The sequence below is a fragment of the Hyla sarda genome, chromosome 5 (genome assembly GCF_029499605.1).
Source record: "Hyla sarda isolate aHylSar1 chromosome 5, aHylSar1.hap1, whole genome shotgun sequence".
NCBI lineage: Eukaryota > Metazoa > Chordata > Amphibia > Anura > Hylidae > Hyla > Hyla sarda.
Genome location: NC_079193.1, coordinates 39,747,538 through 39,769,873, shown reverse-complemented (window position 1 = coordinate 39,769,873; position 22,336 = coordinate 39,747,538). Strand labels below are relative to the sequence as shown.

Genomic DNA, 22,336 nt, shown 5'->3' with positions numbered 1-22,336 from the left:
GGCCGTTTTTAAGGGTTTTCATAGCGGAACATTATAACCGCTCTTTAAAACTGAATAACTTTTATAGTGTGAAAGCAGTCTAAAATAAATTATTTTTTCAGGTGGAACCTCTGCTTTGTAATGCAAATATTTTTTTTCCCTATTTTCATTATAAATCCCTAATTCTATCCTGTCTCCATCTAGGCATATTCCCAAGATGCTTACCTGAAAGGAAATGATGCCTACAGCGGCAACGCACACTATATTCCTGAACCCCCACCTATATGTTATCCTCGTGTAAAATCCGCACCTTCGGTGATGGCCCAACCACCTGAAGCTACACCTCCAGGCACGTCTTTGGCTAAGCAACCTGTTCGTCCGGTAAGAACGCCAGCACAACCGGACAGAAACCACCGAGTGGAAATCCAAGTGCCTCCATCACCTACAGATCTCGTGAAATCGAACACTGCTGTATGTGTCTGCAATGAAGCTGTAAGAACTGTTATTGTGCCTTCTGGGAAGGTGGTTGAGCTTTCATCAAGTAGACCTAGCAGTGCTGGCCCTTCACATCGGGTAGATCCTTGTACACTCATAATACCAAGGACCACATCTCCAACCTCTGGGGTTCCCCCTGTCATGTCGATGGTTACTAGACAAGTTGATGGTGGACTTAAAAGCAAACCTCCAAGCTATGGAGGACATGTTGACTCTCTTTGTAGTCCCAGGGCAATTGGCCCAGGCGAGGAATCACCATCTCCTACCAATCACTATTCTTCAGTTTCTCACCAGCACATAGACTGGAGAAATTACAAAACCTACAGAGAGTACATAGACAGCAGACGTATGCAGATGTATGGTCATAGAACCATACAAGAGCGACTGGATAGCCTTAGAGCGGCATCACAAAACACGGACTACAGCCAAATTTCTCCCATCCGCTCTTCTGCGGAGGTCCGTCGTAGGAGTACTTCTCATGACAGGGTTCCTCATTCTGCCCAAATCAGACAACGGAGCGTTTCTCAGGAAAGGCTTGAAGACCCAGTCATTGTGAAAGGTTGGAAAGAGTGGCCCCGTAGTGCTTCCCAAGATACTCTTACATCACCAGCTGCCATTCCCAGGAGCAATAGAACGGGGTCATGTGACTACCTTACAAATAAAGTCGATCACTATATCTGTGATCCTCACGATGCAAATGGTGAAATAAAGCACAACTACAAATGGACTGGATTTACTGAGCAAGATGACAGACGGGGTATATACGATCGATCTAGGCAGCATTCATTTCATATGTCCCTTAGAGGCCCAAGCTTCCCTGCAGGACCTGTTGTATATAGTTCAGATCATAGGCGACGTGTTTTGGGCTCAGCACATCCTTTGCAGAAGGTCTCGGCTGACCCGAAAAGCTCTCCCCTATCAAGGAATTTTCAGAGTTCTTCTTTCAGGTACCCACATTCTCGGCCACCTGTATCTGAAAGAACCAACTTTCCACTTGCTAAAGCTAATTCTGTAAAAAGTACTTCTTCCTATGGACCTAAACCATTTACTCTTAATATAAACGTGGATGATGCAATCATCAAAGACCAAAAAGCAGTGAACCACATAAGCAGGAGCGGGCCATTAAATGTGCAGAAAACATCCCCAGCCGAGGCCTCTCATAACTTACATCTGGATGCCGTCATCAAATCTCCCATCGCTGCTTCTTCACCGATTCCCACCAGACCTGTGAAACAGGTAACAAATAGCTCAGCTACCTCGGACAAAATGAGCGTTCAGAACGGGCAAAGCCCTAGCGCAAAAGTCAGTTATTCTGGTGCAGAATTTAATTCTATGGATCCCGTGGTCTTAAGGGATAAATCTCCGTCTGGTGGCCAGACTCCTCAGCCCATACGGCAGCAGTCCTACATTTTTGCCGTCAACGAACCAGAATCCGGGGGCGACACAACCTGCTGGTTACCCAACGATGCCCGGAGGGAAGTCAAAATAAAAAGTATAGAACAGAAGAAGGCATCAGGTTCCAGTTCACCGGGAGATTCATTGGCATCTATACCCTTCATAGGTAAGTCTGTCTGGGTGGCTTAACGTCTTATGTGGACTTTTTTTTTTGTTGTCCATTGTTAGTTTGCTTTTAAGTGTTTTTGAGCATGGTTTGTGAAACTTTGACTTCTCATATCCATATTATAGTAAAAATATTAATTTCATTCCTAAATATAAGGTGAGATCTCCACTAGGACCAATTACACCCAACCATCTGTGACTGTTCCTGGTATTACATGTATGTGAGCTCTCGTAAAAGCTCTTTGTAGCAATGTATAGGATGGTTCAGAAAGAAAAATAATCGTCTATATACCTGTTAATGTGCCATGTATCTACTCTTACACACAAATACATTGTGTAGATGTATACAGAGGAAGCTCGCACAGCAGGCTGTTGCGTAAGCTGATTCATTTACATGACCCATATTATGTATAACTTAGACCCTTCCCTTTTTTTACTCTACGGAGACGCTTATCTCCTATTTGCTTACACCATACATTACTACATGACTCAAATGTTTAATTATTGCACAGGGGTCAAAGAATCACAAGTTTACACTTTAAAGCTCCTTAAAATGCAGAAAAAATGTATACGCTGTAACAGTGTTATCGATATGTTTTTACTACCTCATTGTCACTAGTGTGGAGAATTTCTACTTGTAATAGTTTCCCACCATTAAAGGGGTACTCCGCCCCTAGACCTCTTATCCCCTATCCAAAGGATAGGGGATAAGATGTCAGATCACGGGGGTCCCGCCGCTGGAGACCCCCGGAATCTACCATGCAGCACCCTCCTTTAGCGGCTTCCGGAACTGCTGGAGGTCCTCAGGCGGAGTCCATCTCGACCACGGGAACGGAGCATAGTGACGTCACCGATCCGCCCCCGTGTGACGTCATGCTCCGCCCCCTCAATGCAAATCTATTGGAGGGGCGTGACAGCTGTCATGCCCCCTCCCATAGGCTTGCGTTGAGGGGGCGGAGCGTGACGCCACACGGGGGCGGAGCCGTGACTTCACTATGCTCCGTCCCCGTGATCGCCAGTAATCAGACCCGGAGCGAACACGCTCCTGGGAATGATTCTAACGGGGTACGGCTTGGAAGATCCCGGGGGTCCCCAGCGGCGGGACCCCCGCGATCAGGCATCTTATCCCCTATCCTTTGGATAGGGGATAAGATGTCTTAGCGCCAGAGTACCCTTTTTAAGGACCAAGCCTGATAGCAAGTGAATATCCCTGTAGCGCCTCCGCAGATGAAATGAAGCATTACACAGTGTTTGTTTAATTAATTGGACAGGTCCTCTAAAGCATTGGCATCCAAACTGTGGACCTCCAGCTGTTGCAAAAGTACAACTCCCAGCATGTCCGGACAGCCGTTGGCTGTCCGGACATGCTGGGAATTGTAGTTTTGCAACAGCTGGAGGTCCACAGTTTGGATGCCACTGCTCTAGAGAAAAAAACATTCTTTGTAAATAAAAAAAAAATTTATGTAAACTAAAAAAAAAAATTTAGATTTTTTTTTTTTTTAAGTAGAAAAATTTTCAGTGCCCTAAAAATAATAAAAATAAGCCATACACACCTGTCTGTTTTCTCCACTGCTGCTCACAGCTTCCTGCCAACATGCAGAAATAGTATATCCACTAAGGTGCAGGCAGTGGAGACCTGAGCACCATAAAAACCACAGTGGTAGGGGATCGGGCAGGTTGGTATGGCTTTTTCTTTTTTAATTTTTTTTCTATTTATTTATTTTTTATTATAAAATCACTTTTTCTAAATAAAATTTTCCCTCCTGGAAAACACCCCTTTTTAAAGTCTACCTGTTTAAAAAAAAAAAAAAAAAACACCTTTGATATGTTGTGGAGCCATATCAAAAGTTTGTGTTGAGACCCCGACCGATCACGAAAACGAGCTGAGAGAGGTGTGGGCTCTCTCGTGGATTTGTTTTTTTGTGAACCTGGACGGACTTAGTGTATGGGACCATCAAGGTCTTGTAGACATACAGTTGAACTGGGCGAGGAGCATTTCAAAAGTTTTGTCCATTGACCGGTACACCTTAAAGGGGTACTCCAGTGGAAAGCATTTTTTTTTTTCAATCAACTGGTGCCAAAAAGCCAAACAGATTTGTAAATTACTTCTATTTAAAAATCTTAATCCTTCCAGTACTTATCAGCTGCTGAATGCTCCACAGGAAGTTGTTTTTTTATGTGTTTTCTGTCTGACCACAGTGCTCTCTGCTGACACCTCTGTCCATATCAGGAACTGTGCTGAGCAGGAGAGGTTTGTTATGTGGATTTTCTCCTACTCTGGACAGTTCCTGACATGGACAGAGGTGTCAGCAGAGTGTACTGTGGTCAGGCTGAAAAGAACTTCCTGTAGAGCATACAGCAGCTCATAAGTACTGAAAGGATTAAGATTTTTAAATAGAAGTAATTTACAAATCTGTTTAACTTTCTGGCACCAGTTGATTTAAAAGGGAAAAAAAAAAGTACCACTTTAAGGGTAGGGTCACACGTGCCGTATTTTGCAGCGTACATGCTGCTACGTATTTTCCGATCTGTTGAAGTTAATGGGTATCAAAATCCGCTGCAGAAAATACGCAGCAAAATGCAAAACGTGTGACCCTGCCTTAAGGCAGTGATTTCCCACCAGGGTGTCTTCAGCAATTGCAAAACTACAACTCCCAGCATGCCTGAACAGCCTTTGGCTGGGAGTTGTAGTTTTGCAACAGCTGAGGACACACCTTTTGGGAAACACTGTCCCAGATATATGACATACCTCCTTGGTACATCCAAAGCTTTATAGGAGTTGTCTGTCCTTGGCTAAATGATTCCTTATTCACGTGCCCTGTGAGAGAGGTAATAGAGTGGCTACATGTTAGTGAAGTCCTGGAGGACCTGGCATATCCATGCTCTGCCCAGACACTCATTCTTTTTAATGGACACTATGTAATACTCCATTTCGCCTGTGGAAGTGCTGTTCGGATTTTAAACACTTTGATTTTACATTTGACTACAAAAAAAATATGTAAAAGTCATGCTTGGACTATATATGGACCTGTGTATTATGGGAGTAGTAGATCTCTCATGATATTACTATGGCAGAACGGCAGCTAATATATTTATTGAGGTGCCATGTAACCATGCAGCGCTTCAGCCCACACTGTGCATTATTTACATGTGTTTTACGAGTCGTGAGCACTGCTTTATTACGAGTGTATTACAGTGACGAGTTTGTCAGCCTCAATTGTCCAACCTACACATTCCCTTTAACCCATGTGTCATGTTTGTCTCAGATAAATGCTCAATGCTCAGGGGTAAATGATTACATGCCTTATACATGTGGCAAACAACTGAACATTATTCTACGTATGGGTGTAGCAGAGGCGAATTTGCCATTTAACGCTTTATGGCTGCAAAAAAGAAAATTACAAACCCAACTATGCTGCAAGTTAATGCCATATTTATTATTGTATATCTGGGAAATTTTGTTTTCGGAGGAAATTGATACTAATATAAATTTTGCTTCAAATATGGTTGCTAGAAGGTCCTCACGCAGGTGGTAGGCATCGCGGCTACATTAGGTGCACTTGGAGTATGCTGTGGGTTTCATCCCTTTAGGTTAAGTTGGCAGAAAATACAAAAAGTGACTAAATGTGTGATTCTGAAACTTTTAACATAGGATTTATAAATGGAAAATACCATAAAAATATTGATAAGGTGTAAGCTGCAGCAAGTGTTAAATTTCCCTGCAGTGCCACCACAGGAAAACAATGGCATTACACTGTGCTTGTGTGTCTGTTATCCCTTTGTAGCTGTTTCCTGCTCCAGGTAATGGGCGCCATGGATGCTTGGAGGTGCCTTGGAGACACCATTATATGCTGTGCTGAGTGTACAGGGGGGTCATTCTGGAGCAAGCGTGGCACAGGATTGGGGGGGCAGGGAACAGGAGAGCAGGTGTTTTTTTTTTTTTTTTTTTTTTTTTTTTTTTTTCTGTCATTGCCTTGCCCTGGCCAGATTTGTAAAAGTTGGCTGCAAAAACCCATTATGCACCCCACCTATCAATTCTATTAATACAAAGGCAAACTACAGCTCATCGGACCTTGAAATGGATACCGATGGTCCATTTGTTCAGTCTGGTCTAGAAAACCTTATAGTACAGTGGTCCCTCAAGTTACAATATTAAAGGGGTATTCCGGGCAAAAACATCTTATCCCCTATCGAAAGGATAGGGGATAAGATGTCTGATCGCGGGGGGCCCGCCGCTGGGACCCCCCGCGATCTCCCTGCAGCAGCCCGCATTCTATGCGTAGCTATGTCTGCAGTTTCGGAAACCGACGGGCTTCCGGGACAGGGATGTGACGTCCGCAACACCCCCTCCCATAAACATGAATCATCACGTCCCCGTCTCGGAAGCCCGGCGGTTTCCAAAACTGCAGATGCAGCTACGCATAGAATGCGGGCTGCTGCTGGGAGATCCTGGGGGGGTCAAAGCAGCGGGCCCCCCGCGAGCAGACATCTTATCCCCTATCCTTTCGATAGGGGATAAGATGTTTTTGCCTGGAATACCCCTTTAATTGGTTCCAGGATGACCATTGTATGTTGAAACTATTGTATGTTGAGGCCATAACTCTATGGAAACCTGATGATTGATTCTGAAGTCCCAAAATGTCATCCAAAAATAGGAAAAAGTGAGGATTAGAGAAAAATAAGTAGATAACTAATACAGATAAAACAAGTCCTTACATATAAAAGTAATAAAGATCTGCTGGGAGCTGTAATCACTGTCTATGTAGAGGACAGGAGCTTCTTCAGGGTCCTGTATAGTACACAGTGTCCTAAAAAAAAGTAAAATGGAGCCTTCTTTACCAGGAGCTGCTATACCTGGCACAGGTAATACAAAATAGTACAGAATATGTAGTGCCTTCCTGTACTGTAGGGCGCTACCAGACTGTAGGGGGCGCTACCAGACTTTAGTAATACAGAGGGTTTACCAGTGAAATGCCCATTGTGATTGGTCGGTTCTTCCGGCCATTGACACGTTTCACAGATCTGGGCTGTCCATACATTGTATGTTGAGTCTGGTTTCAAGTTACAAAGGTCCAGAAAAGACGATTGTATGTTGAAACCATTGTATGTTGAGGGGTCACTGTATAGTACATCCAAGAAAAGTCTAACGAATGTTAGAATGTGCTGTTCTTAGTCATAGTCTACATTCTGTTGCAAACAGCAGCATTATACACAGATGTGTAGATAATGCTGCTTTTTGCAAAAATGTATGACTAAGAACAGAATGTCAGAAACACGTCAGCCTTTTCTTGCATGTACTATTACTATAAGGTGTTCTGGATCAGACTGAAACAGATGGACTAAGGGTCTATTCACACGGAAGAATCTCCGCTTACGGAATTCCGCCTCAAATTAAAGCCCACAAACTTCTATGGGATTCCGCACTCCCATTCACACTTCTGAATTTCCGCTTGCGGAAATTCAGAAGTGTGAATGGGAGTGCGGAATCCCATAGAAGTCTATGGGCTTTAATTTGAGGCGGAATTCCGTAAGAAGCGGAAATTCTTCCGTGCGAATAGACCCTTTATAGACAAAAAAAAACTAATTTCCATAGAAAATCCACAACCATTTCACTGGGAAATTTGCAAGACCAAAATCCACACCAAATCTCGTGCATTCACAGCTTTTGTCAGTTCGAGTCCTCAGATCAGTGTTTGGTCTCGGACTTGCGGCCATAATACAGGCTGAAAAATGTGACGGTCGTCTACAGCCGGCCTAAAAGTTGTTAATTTTACAGACTAGGAATTGGGCGTCTGTAAATATCTTAAGCCTTTAGGACTGGTTTGCATTTGCCACCTGTATATAGAGAACAGGTCAGTTTTCAGATCAAAGCCTTTTCCATGTATGAGACACACGCGTGCGGGCGATCACATGGGCACGGCGCACATCTGTTACCATTTCTACTTAAGTTCTTCCATATTGCACCACTTGACGTGCCACAACAGGCTCGTAAGATTACACAAAGATAAAATGTTGCGTAAAGAAAAAAAAAAAAATGGGTTTGGTTTTGTTTGGAGAGAAATATTTCATACGTGTGACAAGGGAGGGATGTGGGCCAGGTCTGCTCCGCAGAAGATCAGCGCTCTGCACTACGGTGTCTTGGCAGCCGGCCATACGAGATAAAGGTGAACTCACTCTCACTGCTGGGATGCGGCTGTAGAGCAAACAGCAAGGTTCATTACTGGATGACGGGTGAACCATGTCAGCGGGTTAACCCCTTCTCTTCTCACTTGTAATCAAGGCTCTAATGACAGCTCCTGCCACTTGCGTAACACAGGTCCATAGGCCAACAGCCACCTAGACTGTGTGGCCATTTTTAATCCGAAAATGATGGAAATTTTCTGCCACAAATCTCACCACAAAGGCTTGTTAAATCCACAGCAAAACCCCAAAATGAAGAATTTGATGTAGATTTCTTGCAGACTTCACACCCGGCTCCATTGAAAAGAGCAAAATTAATAAGAATCCGCAAGAAATCTGCAACAAAATTAACTTTGCTTAAGATTGAGGAATCAACAGCAGTTGTCTGCATAACATGGAGGGGATTCGCAAAATCTGGTGACTGGATCTTCTTGATAGTTCATAGGTACCTACAAGAAAATTAGTCCTTATGAAACCTTCTGGTGATCGGTTGACATTGCCTGTATAAGCCACATACGCCCATCTATGTCAGATAAATGGCGGTCTATGTAATTCTTGGACAAGCGTTGTCTGCGAAAGCAAAGTGGCTCTTCATTCTTGCTCGTTTGATGCTGCTACAATGTGTTTAGTAACTCCAGATTATTGGAAGAGAGCCCAGTAATTCTTGCTAGTGGCCTGCCCCCCAGAGGTATGGTGCACTCATGTTTGGGTCATCCACTATTAGGGTACGTTCACACGAGCAGATCCCAAGCACGTATTACGCTGCGGATCCGCTGCTGAAGGACCGTTGTATGCTGCCTTTACAGGTGCCTGCTCGGAGCTGCAATACGCCTCTACAAGCAGAGACACTGAAGCGATGTGCGAGTCGCTGCGCATGCGCAGTATACTCGCACACATCACGGCCGCTCCTCCTGCTCTATGAGCTAGGCCGAGAGCTGCTGCGATGTGTGAGTATATTGCACTCTGTCTGCTCATAGGGGCATATTGCCACTCCGAGCAGGCACCTGTAAAGGCAGCATTCACCGGTCCTTCAGCGGCGGATCGGCAGCGTAATACGCGCTGGGGATCTGCTCGTATGGACGTACCCGAACGCTGGTTTCACTGTATTGTGCAGGATGCTGCTCTGACTAAAGCAATGTTTACACGGCCAAAAATAGGTGGAATGTCCGCCTGGAAATATTCACCCACTTGAATGTTCCCGGTGGGCACTAGGATCGCTCAGAAATGTGCCGTCCCAAAGAGAAGTAGGAGTTCAAGTGGAATCCGCAGAAAGAATAGAAATGTAATTTTTTTTTCTGCGGACACCGGAATTAGGATTTCCGTTGCAAAAACTGCTGTGTGCACATTGAAATCAATGGGTCTCTGCCGCGGCGGAATATTCCCACGGAATTGCGCTCAGAAATTCCATCATGTGAACATATCTCAAGTATATGTAAAATTTTAAAGGGGTACTGCGCTGGAAACATCTTATCCCCTATCCAAAGGCTAGGGGATAAGATGTTAGATGGCGGGGTCCCACTGCTGGTGACCCCCTGCGATCTTCTGGCCCGGCATCGACGGCATCCGAAACACGGAGGCTTGCAGCTTTCGCGTTTGTGACGTCACGCAACGCCCCTTATTCATGTCTATGGGAGGGAGTGGGATCGTTAGTACATAGCCGTCACGCCGCCTCCCATAGTCGTGAATGCAGGGGCTTGCCGGCTTGCACCCCCAGTCACCCCCAGAGCGGAGTTCGCTCCATGCACCGAATGACGGGGGCCCCCTGAGATCTAACATCTTATCGGATAGGGGATAAGATGTTTCCAGTAGAGTACCCCTTTAACATGGATTAAAATGGCAAAGATAAACCTGCGCAAATCAAGGAAGAAAAACAGGTTCTTTTTGTTCAAAATGTCAGTTGTAAAAATTTACATATCAGGAAGATGAATCTTTTTCCATGGAATTCTAAGTTCCCGAAACCTCTATTTAAATTTGTAAAGTGTCATAACCTGTTACCTTCATGGAAGTTATTCTTTATTCTATATTTATATATATATATATATATATATATATATATATATTTTTTTTTTTTTATATATATATATTTATATATATATTTATATATATATTTATATATATTATTTATATTTATTTATTTATTTCGGATATGTCAGGCGGGAGAAACTGCTCAGCCCGAGCTTCTCACGACCTGAAGTGCTCCATCGTGTTGTTAGATGTGCCTCTCGTGAACATCTGCAGTCTACTGGAGGACACTTGCTCATCCCTCGGCCACAAGAAACGCTCAAATGACATTCTCTATGAGCCCTCGGTGACAGATGTCTACAGATGTACAGTCCCTTATGAATGCCATTCTTATTTTTTATTTTCCCCCCACATCTGCAGGACATAAAAAGAGCTTCCTCCCCGAGTTATAGAAGAATAAATCTCCTTCCGAATCAACTTCTGTCTAGAAGCCAAAAGTTCTATTCCTTGCCTAGGTTATGTGGTGCTGAGAATGCTGGATGACAACCAATGTGGCCGTCATTACAGCTACCACTGGGGTCCTCACTTTCGCTAAGAGATGGTTACAATTACTTGGGCTATGTTCACACGGCGGAATGTCTGTGTTGAATTCCGCACAGACATTCCGCAGCAGCAGAGTCCAATTGGATTCTGCTGCTCTGATCACACGGCAGGATTTCCGCACCAGATGTTTCGGCCACGGAAATTCCTATTCCGGCGTCTGCAGAAAGTAGACCTGTCTATTCTTTCTGCCGATACTGCAAGGAAATGCATTGCAGTCTATGAGACTGTGCGTTTCCGTGCGGTCCTAACGCCCGTCAGATTAGTAAAATGTGGAAAAGCTAGATTGCACATCACCATAGTACTGGTAATAATGGTTTCAGTGTTAGTGTATTCTGTTCCTGGAGCTATATGTTGTTGCTATATGTAGTAATTGGATTCATATAAAATTACAGAGAACTCTAGAGTTATTTATTCCCAACCAGAGCTTCTTCAGCTATTGCAAAACTACAACTCCCAGCATGCCCGGACAGCCGTTGGCTGTCCGGGCATGCTGGGAGTTGTAGTTTTGCAACAGCTGACAGCACACTGATTGGGAAACGCCACTCTAGAGTATACCCACATTTGTTTCCATTCTTTTTAAACTTACAACCTTTCAAATACTTTTGGGAAAAAGTCTATTGTCACCTGCCGTATTTTGTATACAGCTTCCATGCAGACTCCATGCTTAAATGCCTTTCTACCTTTTTTCCCCACTAACCTACCAAATGTAGGTTACCAGGAAATAGAGGAGAGATGGAAAAGGAGCATCACGATTGCAGGATCAGACTACACTGGAATTCTTTGTAGTCTGTAACCATGGAGACACATAGGTCTCCATTTAAAGGGGTACTCCCATGGAAAACTTTTTTTTTTTTTTTTTTAACAACTGGTGCCAGAAAGTTAAACAGATTTGTAAATCCCTTCTATTAAAAAATCTTAAAGTAGTACTCTAGTGCAGAATACTCCTGCTCCGTCCTGCCCGGGCTGCAAAATAAATGAAAGTGAACCATCACTCACCTCCCTGGGTTCCCGCGGAGCGCCACTACAGCTGATCGGTCCTCCGGTGCATCTCCTTCATACTTCCGGGTGTAACGAAGCGTAACATGGCGCTCAGCCTATCGCCGGCCGAGGCTGAACATCGCGGCGGCCGGCGATAGGCTGAGCGCCATGTGACTCTTCGTTACACCCGTAAGTATGGAGGAGATGCACCGGAGGACCAATCAGCTGTAGCGGCACTCCGCAGGAACCCAGGGAGGTGAGTGATGGTTCATTTATTTTGCAGGACGGAGCAGGAATACTCTGCACTAGAGTACTCCTTTAATCCTTCCAGTACTTTTTAGGGGCTGTATACTAAAGAGAAATCCCAAAAATAAATGCATTTCCTCTTATGTCATGACCCCAGTGCTCTCTGCTGACCTCTGCTGTCCATTTTAGGAACTGTCCAGAGCAGCATATGTTTGCTATGGGGATTTTTTTCTGATCTGGACAGTTCATGAAATGGACAGCAGAGGTCAGCAGAGAGCACTGTGGTCATGACATCAGAGGAAATGCATTTATTTTTTGGATTTCTCTTTAGTTTACAGCCCCTAAAAAGTACTGGAAGGATTAATATTTTTTAATAGAAGTGGTTTACAAATCTGTTTAACTTTCTGGCACCAGTTGATTTAAAAAAAAAAAAAGTTTTCCATGGGAGTACCCCTTTAAGGCTCTGCTCAATTTTGCATTAGAGGCTCACAGAATTTGTCATATTTGACAGGAAATATGGAAGGTAGTGAGCTTCATTATAAGTCAGGGGGTCTGACAGGTGTCTTTGGGGTCCAGCATATTTCTGCTGTATACCAGTATGGCTCTGTGCCCTATGGGTAAAGCCCTACCTGAGGTGGATCCCATGACATGACTCTTAGGAGGTAGTTGCCAGCTGACAGGTGAATGTGAGGCCTGGTTTTCGGACCACCACAGTCTGCTCTAACCTGTGGAGATAGCCCTCACTGTGTGTAGTACCAGGTCATTGAGTATCCAGCAGACTTAGCTTTCTTTTTGCATTGTTGCTTTTACTTTATAGAACTAAGACACTTAAAATTCTCCTGTTAGAATAAACATTACGCCTCTCTTCTCCATCTAAACGTGAAGATGTTTATTTAACAGAGACAGTGCTGGGACAGTCCCATAGAAAGTGTTATTTTCATAGAGAGAGGGCTTGTTTAGTGCATAACCGTGTCAAAGGAACTAGTGAGGAACATGCATATATACCTATTTGTATGCACTATAATGGCGGCCATTTTGTCAATTGAGTTTGTGGTTTGATAAAGGGGATTTATGGCATATATTGGAACTCCAATATCGGAACGTATCTGTGGCTCTAAGTGGGCGCTAATCATGGACACTCGAGGCAGGGTATACTTAATTTATATGGGTATCCCATAGTGTTTAGTTTTCTTTCAAATCAACATAGTTGTTTCTCAGAAGCGATATACCATCACAGTCCAAAGCAGGTAGGAAGACCCTCACTTTGAGTTGAGTTGCCGTGATTAAGGAACCTTTTAGGTCTGACACACGTCAGAGTTACTTGTTCCATGTGAAGTTTATCCAATAAAGATCTCCAAGTTTTTACTGTTCATCTGGTGCTGAAAATGCTTTTGTCTTTTGGACCCTCACTTTGAGTTAACCAAACTGGAAATAAACAATCCTTTAAAGCGTACCTGTTATATGTTGCTCAGTATCTTCTTCTGATCATGTATATCTAATTTGTATGTGTCTATGGCCTATATTTCTCTCAGAATTACCTTTATTTACTTGCCATCGTTGCTCGGTGAGGTTTCTGTCCATGCAGAGGCATGGGGCGTGTCCCTCTCTTCTCCTCACTGTGATGACTCCTCCCCCTTCCTCACTCTGCTCTGACTCACAGAGGGCCTGGAGCAAGCACAGCAGCTCTGGACCTGCCTGCAGCACTGTCAATCACTCATGGTGTCCGTGACTTGTCGATGACCACTGGACACTGCAGAACTGGTATGTGTCCCAGGAGGCAGGGGGACCCCTAGAGGCCTTATTGTTATTGTATCTGTCAGTGCCCATTAAACGTATAACTGAGAGGAAAGGTATGGATGAACATGATTATGCAGCGTTCTTCCAGGTACTATTGACTATGGCTGAAAACGTTGCTTAGCCCCCAACTTTTATCGAATGTTGTTACTTTCAGATTGAGCCAGAATTGAACCAAAGATATCAAACTTATCCTGAGAAACATCAACTTATCCACATCTCTGTATAGTACATGTAATGGTATATGTATCGTACTGCTAAGAAGCTGAACAGTCTAGGAGGAAAAAAAAGTTGTCTCTAGTGTCATTTATTTTAGGTGACCACCCTATTTAATTTGAATACAGAAAGTGCCCGGAGAACGTTGTGTGACCTTGAAGACTTCATATGTAAGCTTGGTAGTCACCCCAAGGAGACACATTACTCTCTCAGGCCTACAATCCCAGTGTCCGCCCCAAATATGATATAAGTTTTACGTAGAATGTTTGTTTTAAGCACTTCTATGTTTTTATCTTGCAGTCCTCTGAAGGTGAATATTTTGTCATCTTATATATATATTTTTAAGATCATGTTCGATATACCTAGTCCGATGAGATTAATCAGACTGTGCAGACATCAGCGCCATTGGTGTGTGACAAGGTTCATTGCCCTCCACACCTTGTTTATGTCTGGGGCACATTGAGTCACTTTCCTGCAGGCAGGCTTGAACGTCATCGAGCAGACACGATAGCGCTGCATGGTTAATCATATCCCTATTTTTGTTCACATTTATGAGGTTTTAAAAAAAATATGATGGACAGAAAAGAAGGCGCTTGTGTGTTCTCCTGCATTGTCATGGATGAGTGTTATAGTAATGGATATTTCCACCTTTCATAAATTTTTAACACCACATTCCTAAGTTTGTAACACCTCAGGTGAGATAATGTTAAGCTTCTGCCTCGGAAACAGCTTAACCTTGAGGGGAATATGATATTCATTTAGGATGGACACCGTTTTGGAAAATAGAATTTGGACAAATGAGGCATATTCAAAACCAAACTTATCATGCTCCTCAAAAACCGTGGAAGACTTAAGTAAAGATCACCTATCGGAATATAAATTTTGGAATTTTCTGAGCACTTGAAGCTGCTTTTCTTAAAAAGTACCTGTCGCCAAATAAACTTTTCTAAACTAACTCAGGCTATATTCCCTAACTACTCCTAAAATGCCTCCCACCCTTAAAAATGTTTTCAGAGCTTTGAAAAGCTGTGTATCTTACCTTTTTATTCTTGCTCACATTATGCCAGCTCCCAGCAGGAGAAAGTGGGCGTTTCCCACCAGGCGTGACGTGCAGTTGTCAATCAAGCTCAGTGCAGAGAAACACTTCCTGAGTTTGGTTTCCTGCCAGGCCGAAAGTGGAGACCAAACTCACTGTGTTAATTGTGGCAGGGAACAGAACAGAGCCACCTAGTGGCTGTTTTTTCTATTACATTTTAAACATATTTATGTTGATAATTTTCAAAGCAAGTGAATGGTAAAGGGTCTGCTAATTACACAAGGAACCAGGGCCGCCATCAGGGGGTTACAAACCCATACACTTGTATGGGGCCCGGAGCTTCAGGGGGCCCGGACGTCCCTGTACTTTTTTTTTTTTTTTCCGGCTGTTAAAGGAGTAGTCTGGTGAAAAATAACTTATCCTCTATCCAAGGATAGGGGATAAGTTATAGATCGCGGGGGGGGTCTGAGCATTGGGCCCCTTGTGATCTCCTGCCGGAAGCTGATGTCTGTACCCCGCAGGAAGCCGCTGCGGGCACACCCCCTCCATAAATGCTCTAATCTAATTAGGAATAAATATCTAGAAGATAAAATAAAATTGGGGGCTGGCCACGGGGGTTTGGGGGGGCAGGCCTTGAGTTGTGTAAGGGGCCCCTAAATTTCTGATGGCAGCCCTGCAAGGAACACTATATTAAAAGTTTTATTTGGTGACAGGTACTCTTTAATTTATCTAAACCTATGGTCTTCAAGTGGTGACTCTCAATCTGCTTTGAAGCAATGTTTTGCAAACTTTCGAGAGCCACAGGTTTGAGACCTGGCTTAGGCTGCTTTCACACGATGAACATTCATCCGTTATTAAACGTCCGTTTTCTGTGTGAAAACGGATGTAAAATAACGGATGAAATAATGGGTGCTAACAGATGAATAAATATCTGTTAACACCTTTTATAACATTCCTCATGTATGGCCATAACACCTCTGCCTAGAGACTCCCACAGCCTGGACTACTACTACTTCCATCATGGAACAGACTTCTTTCCATGATGGGAGTAGTAATTCCCTAGCTGCAGGAGTCTGCAGACAGCTGGGGAGGCTACATAAGTCTGTTCCATGATGGGGGTTGTAGTACAGGGGCTGAGGGATTGATCGCACCAGGTCTCACTTCTGAGACCCGATGCGATCAGAAGTTAATAAGCAGGGGAGCAGGCGGCATGGTCCGCTCCCCTGCGACGTATGGTGTGTTTTAACTTCCATTTTTAAATCCCCCGCGGGGAGCCCTGAATGGCCGTTACTGAGGAGCCAATCAGGGCTCTCAGTGGGAGATTTAAAAATTAACGTTGTGAGTAGCAGGGGGGCCATATGTACATTAAAAGCGCTGTGGGGGGCAAGATATATAGCACTGCAGGAGGGGTCAGACATATAGCCTATATATCTAATAAATATATACCCCCCCCACAGTGCATGTATAATGTGCCCACGCACATTATCTATTTTTATACATAGGTCACCGCTGCGCTATGAATGAAAAGCATTCTAGCAGCAGCATCGGCCGGCCCGATGCTGCTGATAGAAATACTTTTCATTCATAGCGAAGCGCCGGCATATGTATATAGAAGCGCTGTGGAGGGCAGATAACGCTATATGTCTACACCCCGCTATATGTCTGCTTCTATATACATATACCCCTGCAGCACTATGAATGAAAAGTATTTCTATTTGCAGCGCATAGTGCCAGCAGACTTCTGTATATATGCATATGTATATAGAAGCGCTGGGGTATGCAGACATATAGCATTATCTACCCTCCACAGCGCTTCTATATACATATGCCGCCGCTGTGCTATGAATGAAAAGCATTTCTATCATCAGCATCGGGCCGCCCTCCACAGCGCTTCTATATACATATGCCGGCGCTGTGCTATGAATGAAAAGCATTTCTATCAGCAGCATCGGGCCACCCTCCACAGCGCTTCTATATACATATGCCGGCGCTGTGCTATGAATGAAAAGCATTTCTATCAGCAGCATCAGGCCGGCCGATGCTGCTCCTAGAATGCTTTTCATTCATAGCGCAGCGGTGACATATGTATATAGATGGCAGCGCTGCGAGGGCACATTATACATGCGCTGCAGGGGGCATATTATAAATGTGCTGGGGGGCTAGATATATAGGCTATATGTCCCCGCCTGCAGCGCTATATATCTTGCCCCCCACAGCGCTTTTAACATAGATATGTCCCCCTGCTACTCACAATGTTCATTTTTAAATCCCCCGGCAGGAGCCCTGATTGGCTCCTCAGGACCGACCATTCAGGGCTCAGCGCGGGGGATTCAAAAATGAAAGCTAAAACACACCATACATCGCAGGGTTGCGGACCATGCCGCCCGCTCCCCTACTTAATAACTTCTCATTGCATCGGGTCTCAGAAGTGAAACCCGGTGCAATCAGTCCCTCAGCCCCTGTGCTACAACCCCCATCATGGAACAGACTCTGTTCCATGATGGGGGTAGTAGAACAAACACTAATGTAGCCTCCCCAGCTGTCTGCAGATTCCCGGAGCCAGGGAATTACTACTCCCATCATGGGAACAAGTCTGTTCCATGATGGGAGTAGTAGTCCCTCAGCACTGCAGGAGACTGCTGATGTCACCTCTTCTGAGAATGCTCAGAAGAAATGACTGATAGTATAAACCAGGTGCAAACGGGTGACATAAAGGCTCATCCGTTTGCCATAGACTTCAATGTTAAAAATAACGGCCGTTAATTTACCCGTTTCTTGTGACGGGCGAAAAATTAGTGCATGTCACGTTATTTCTCCCATCATAACTAACGGCCATTATTCATGACGGGCTATAACGGTTCATAGCGGGTAATAAAAAAATCCCATAGACTTGAATGGGATTGTTTAATGGCCGTTTAAAATGGGTTTTCTGACGGACGTTTGTAATGGATGAATTTTTTTAGTGTGAAAGAAGCCTTAGATAAACCCTTGCTATACTTTTTTTGTTGTTGTTGTTAAAAAGTACCCCCCTTAAAACTGATCTTGGTTTGTTGAGGGGCTTCTAGTTATCAACAGTAAAAGGGACCAGAACTGATTTTTAGGTAAACATTACATTTTGCCATTGAAAAACAATTGTCCGGCCAAGTAATGCACAATGCCTCGGGCCCTCCAAAGCAAAAGGATTCCCAATTGCATTTTTTCTCGGTGGCCCCATTTACTACACCTTCTATTTGTCAAGGCAGAATATCTCAATAGGGCAAATTCAAAAAAGGTTCCTTTACGACCCCTTTCACTGATGGTATTACTGGTGCATTTATTGTTCACACGGTTTTCTAGTCAAGTGGACGGTAGCGTGATCATGTCAGGAGCCATTGGAAGTGTTCCAGAAAATTAAAGGGGTAATTCAGAGGAAAGAAAACTGTTTTCAAATCAACTGGTGCCAGAAAGTTCTACAGATTTGTAAATTATTTCTATATAAAAATCTTAATCCTTCCAGGATTTATCAGCTTCTTAGTTCTGTATAGTTATTTCCAGTCTGACCACAGTGCTCTCTGCTGACACCTCTGTCCATTTCAGGAACTTTCTAGAGCAGGAGCAAATTCCCAAAGCAAACCTCTCCTGCTCTGGATGGTTCCTGATCTGGACAGAGGTGTCAGCAGAGAGCAATGTGGTTTAGACTGGAAAGAACTTCACAAACTTACTCTGTATTATACAGCAGCTGATAAGTACTGGAAGGATTAAGATTTTTAAATAGAAGCAATTTAAAAATCTGTATAACTTTCTTGCTCCAGCTGATTTGAAATCTTTTCTTCCAGCATACCCTTTAATTTACAAAAAGCTGTGGAATTGACTAGTCTTAAACGGTAAAGCCCAATACCAGACACTACTTAAAGAGGTTTTCCAGGAAAAAAATTTTTATTTGACTATGCTACGGGGCTGTAAAGTTAGTGTAGTTAATAATATAGTGTCTGTACCTGTGTGTGATGGTTTTCTCACAATTCTTCTGTGATTTTCACCCCAATATTTATTTTTAACAGCATACAAAATTACTCATGTCTCAGATTTTTCCCAAGTTGTAACGCAGCCGAGACCTGACATCACTAGTCAGCTGATGACAGGGAGCCTGTCTGCTTCAATGGGTGGAGCAATGGCTTGGTGGGAGAGGGATCAATCTGCAACAGCTGTAGGCACCATGATTGAAAACCACACTGATTTTGAATGGATGCAGCTCATTTATGTTTCAATGGCTGGGGTGGCTGATGTGTGGGAGGGAGGAATATGGAATTGTGGGATTTGTAGTCAAAAAAAGAAAAGTCAAACAGGAAATGCCAGTTCACAAAAAGCTAGCTACAGTGTTATGGTGATCTCACAACATAGCCATTTAGCCCCAAGACAAGCGCAGATCCTTCCTAAGCATGTCCATCACTGTCTGCCAGGTACGTACTAAAATCACCCTATGGTGGAGAACCCCTTTAAAGGGGTACTCCGCCCCTAGACATCTTATCCCCTATCCAAAGGTTAGGGAATAAGATGTCAGATCGCCAGGGTCCCGCTGCTGGGGATCCCCGTGATCCCCACAGCGCTATCATTACAGCACAGAGCGAGTTTGCTCTGTGCGTAATGACGGGCGATACAGAGGACAGAGCTGTGTGACGTCATGGCCCCGCCCCTCGTGACATCACGGCCCATCCCCTTAATGCAAGTCTATGGCAGGGGGCGTGACGACTGCCGCGCCCCCCCCCCCTCCCATAGACTTGTATTGAAAGGGGCGGGCCGTGACATAACGAGGGGCGGAGCCGTGACGTAACGATGCTCCGGCCCCTGTATTGCCCGTCATTACGTGCAAAGCGAACTCGCTCTGTGCAGTAATGATAGCGCAGTCCCGCAGTGGGGATCCCGTGGCTCCCCAGCAGCTGCACCGCGGCGATCTGACATCTTATCTCCTATCCTTTGGATAGGGGATAAGATGTCTAGGGGCGGAGTACCCCTTTAAGGATGAGAGTGGAACTGTTTCTGGGGAAAGTACTGAACTTAAGCAACAGTGTGGTTTTCATTCATGGATATATACCGGTAGTTGGGATTTTTTGGGAAATATGTGTATTAAATGATTTCCTTGCGCTCTTGGCTCTTGTACCAACTTGTGCTGCAGTCCGCAGTGCCGGCTTTGTGTGGTGCACCATTATATCGCTGATTTAAACAGAGCAACTTGTGATCTGTTAAGGGGGGGAGGGGGGGGGAGCACAATGCATCTTCTAGCAGAGCATAGAACAAAAGTTTGCTTGTTAATATTCCCAGGACTGGATTTGAAGCCTTGGTGAAATCACCTCAGATGCGCCGGATATCTCACATTGAGCTCTTCATTCTTTATTACCTCCTTTTTGTACGTCTATGTTGGGGGCGCTAAAATAGTTTGTTACATTGGGCGGGACTCTACCCATGAGTGCAGTGCTTGCGGTACGGCTCTTTACTTCATGGATGCCCTTCTGTCCATGGGTCGATGAATAACTCTTTAATGGCACTTCTGGCTGTCGAAGCCGGCGTTTGCTGGACCTGCTTGAACTGTCAGGACTTCTATGAAGTGTTAATAGAAGATGGCTTTGGTATGTTACCCTTTGAGCACTTGGCTTTGGACCTTTTTTTGGTTTTATAGCTTTATTGTAGGAACAGTTTGTTGACGTAAAAGGTGCATCAAGGTCAGAGGGTTATTAAAAGTGTGTGGTGTTGTATAAAGGGGTTGTGTTTATATATTATAGGATTTGATCAAACTTAAGGAGCTAAAAAGGTGATTGGTTCATGCTAAATATAAGAATGCCCTGTAGCAAAGGTCTCCAAACTGTGGACTGCTTAGATCAGCGGGCTTCAAACTGTGGCCCTCCAGCTGTTGCAAAACTACAACTCCCAGCATGCCCGGACAGCCAACGGCTGTCCGGGCATGCTGGGAATTGTAGTTTTGCAACAGCTGGAGGGCCACAGTTTGAACACCACTGGCTTAGATGCTGCAAAACTACAACTACCATATGGAGCTGTTCTGTTTCAAACCCCCTCCCCCTTATATAAAAACACACACACATAATAAATATATATTTCTATATATATATATATATATATATATATATATATATATATATATATATAAATATATAATATATATATGTGTGTGTGTGTGTGTCTGTGTGTATTCATTTTGTGTCTCACATTGTTAATCAGTTTTTAATCTGTGCTATTGTGTTTTGAAATTATAGTCCCTAGTAAGTCTTCTCCCTTCTTGTGCAGCTGTAGATAAAGTCCCTAGTAAATCCCCCCCTCCCTCCCCGTGTAGCTGTACTTAATCTCCCTTTAAAGGGGTATTCCAGGAAAAAAAAAAAAAAAATTTTATATATCAACTGGCTCCAGAAAGTTAAACAGATTTGTAAATTACTTCTATTAAAAAAAAATCTTAATCCTTCCAATAATTATCAGCTGCTGAAGTTGAGTTGTTCTTTTTGGTCTGGCAACAGTGCTCTCTGCTGACATCTCTGCTTGTCTCGGGAACTGCACAGAGTAGAAGAGGTTTGCTCTGGGGATTTGCTTCTACTCTGGACAGTTCCCGAGACAGGTGTCATCAGAGAGCACTTAGACAGAAAAGAACAACTCAACTTCAGAAGCTCATAAGTACTGAAAGGATTAAGATTTTTTTTAATAGAAGTAATTTACAAATCTGTTTAACTTTCTGTAGCCAGTTGATTTATAAAAAAAAAAAAAAAAAAAAAAATGTTTTCCCTGGATAACCCCTTTAAGTTCCCTAGTTAGTGTCCTTCCCCCTCTGGCAGACAACTGTAATACTGTGAATAGAAATAGTATTTACCATCATAGTCAATAGCTCTCCCACAGTCCAGTCCTTAGAAGCAACGACAGTCTTAACGAAAAGTTTACACACAGTCAAAATAGTAGAAAAATATGTAATTCTATTTGAAACAAATCAGAAATTGAAACAAAAGTTACCCCCCCCCCCCCCCCCCCCAAAAAAAAAAAAAACACACCAAAAAAAAAAACACATACACATGGGACACTTAAAACACATTGTGGTGGTACAACACCATGATGGTACATATACAAATGTGTCACTATATGAGACAATGTGCAATCTAATGCAAATCTATCCCTGTCTGGGATAATAAAATATAGTGAATATCACCACTTATAGAGTATCGACAGAGTAAATCCACTGTATGCAAAGTAAACAATACAATAAAGCAATAAATGCGGTGAATGCTGAAATAAGTAAATAGTCACCAGCAGTTATGCTGG

At 43.7% G+C, this 22,336-nt stretch overlaps 1 protein-coding gene across 6 annotated transcripts in view; it reads left to right on the top strand.

The window, feature by feature from the left end:
* ARHGAP21 (Rho GTPase activating protein 21) overlaps nucleotides 1-22,336 on the top strand; it is a 194,252-nt gene that overhangs the window by 137,182 nt on the left and 34,734 nt on the right. For all 6 annotated transcript variants that reach the window (XM_056519308.1, XM_056519305.1, XM_056519309.1 and 3 more), the window contains one exon: nucleotides 184-2,035. In XM_056519308.1, coding sequence (XP_056375283.1) covers nucleotides 184-2,035 — 1,852 coding nt within the window. The remainder of the gene's footprint in view (nucleotides 1-183; nucleotides 2,036-22,336) is intronic.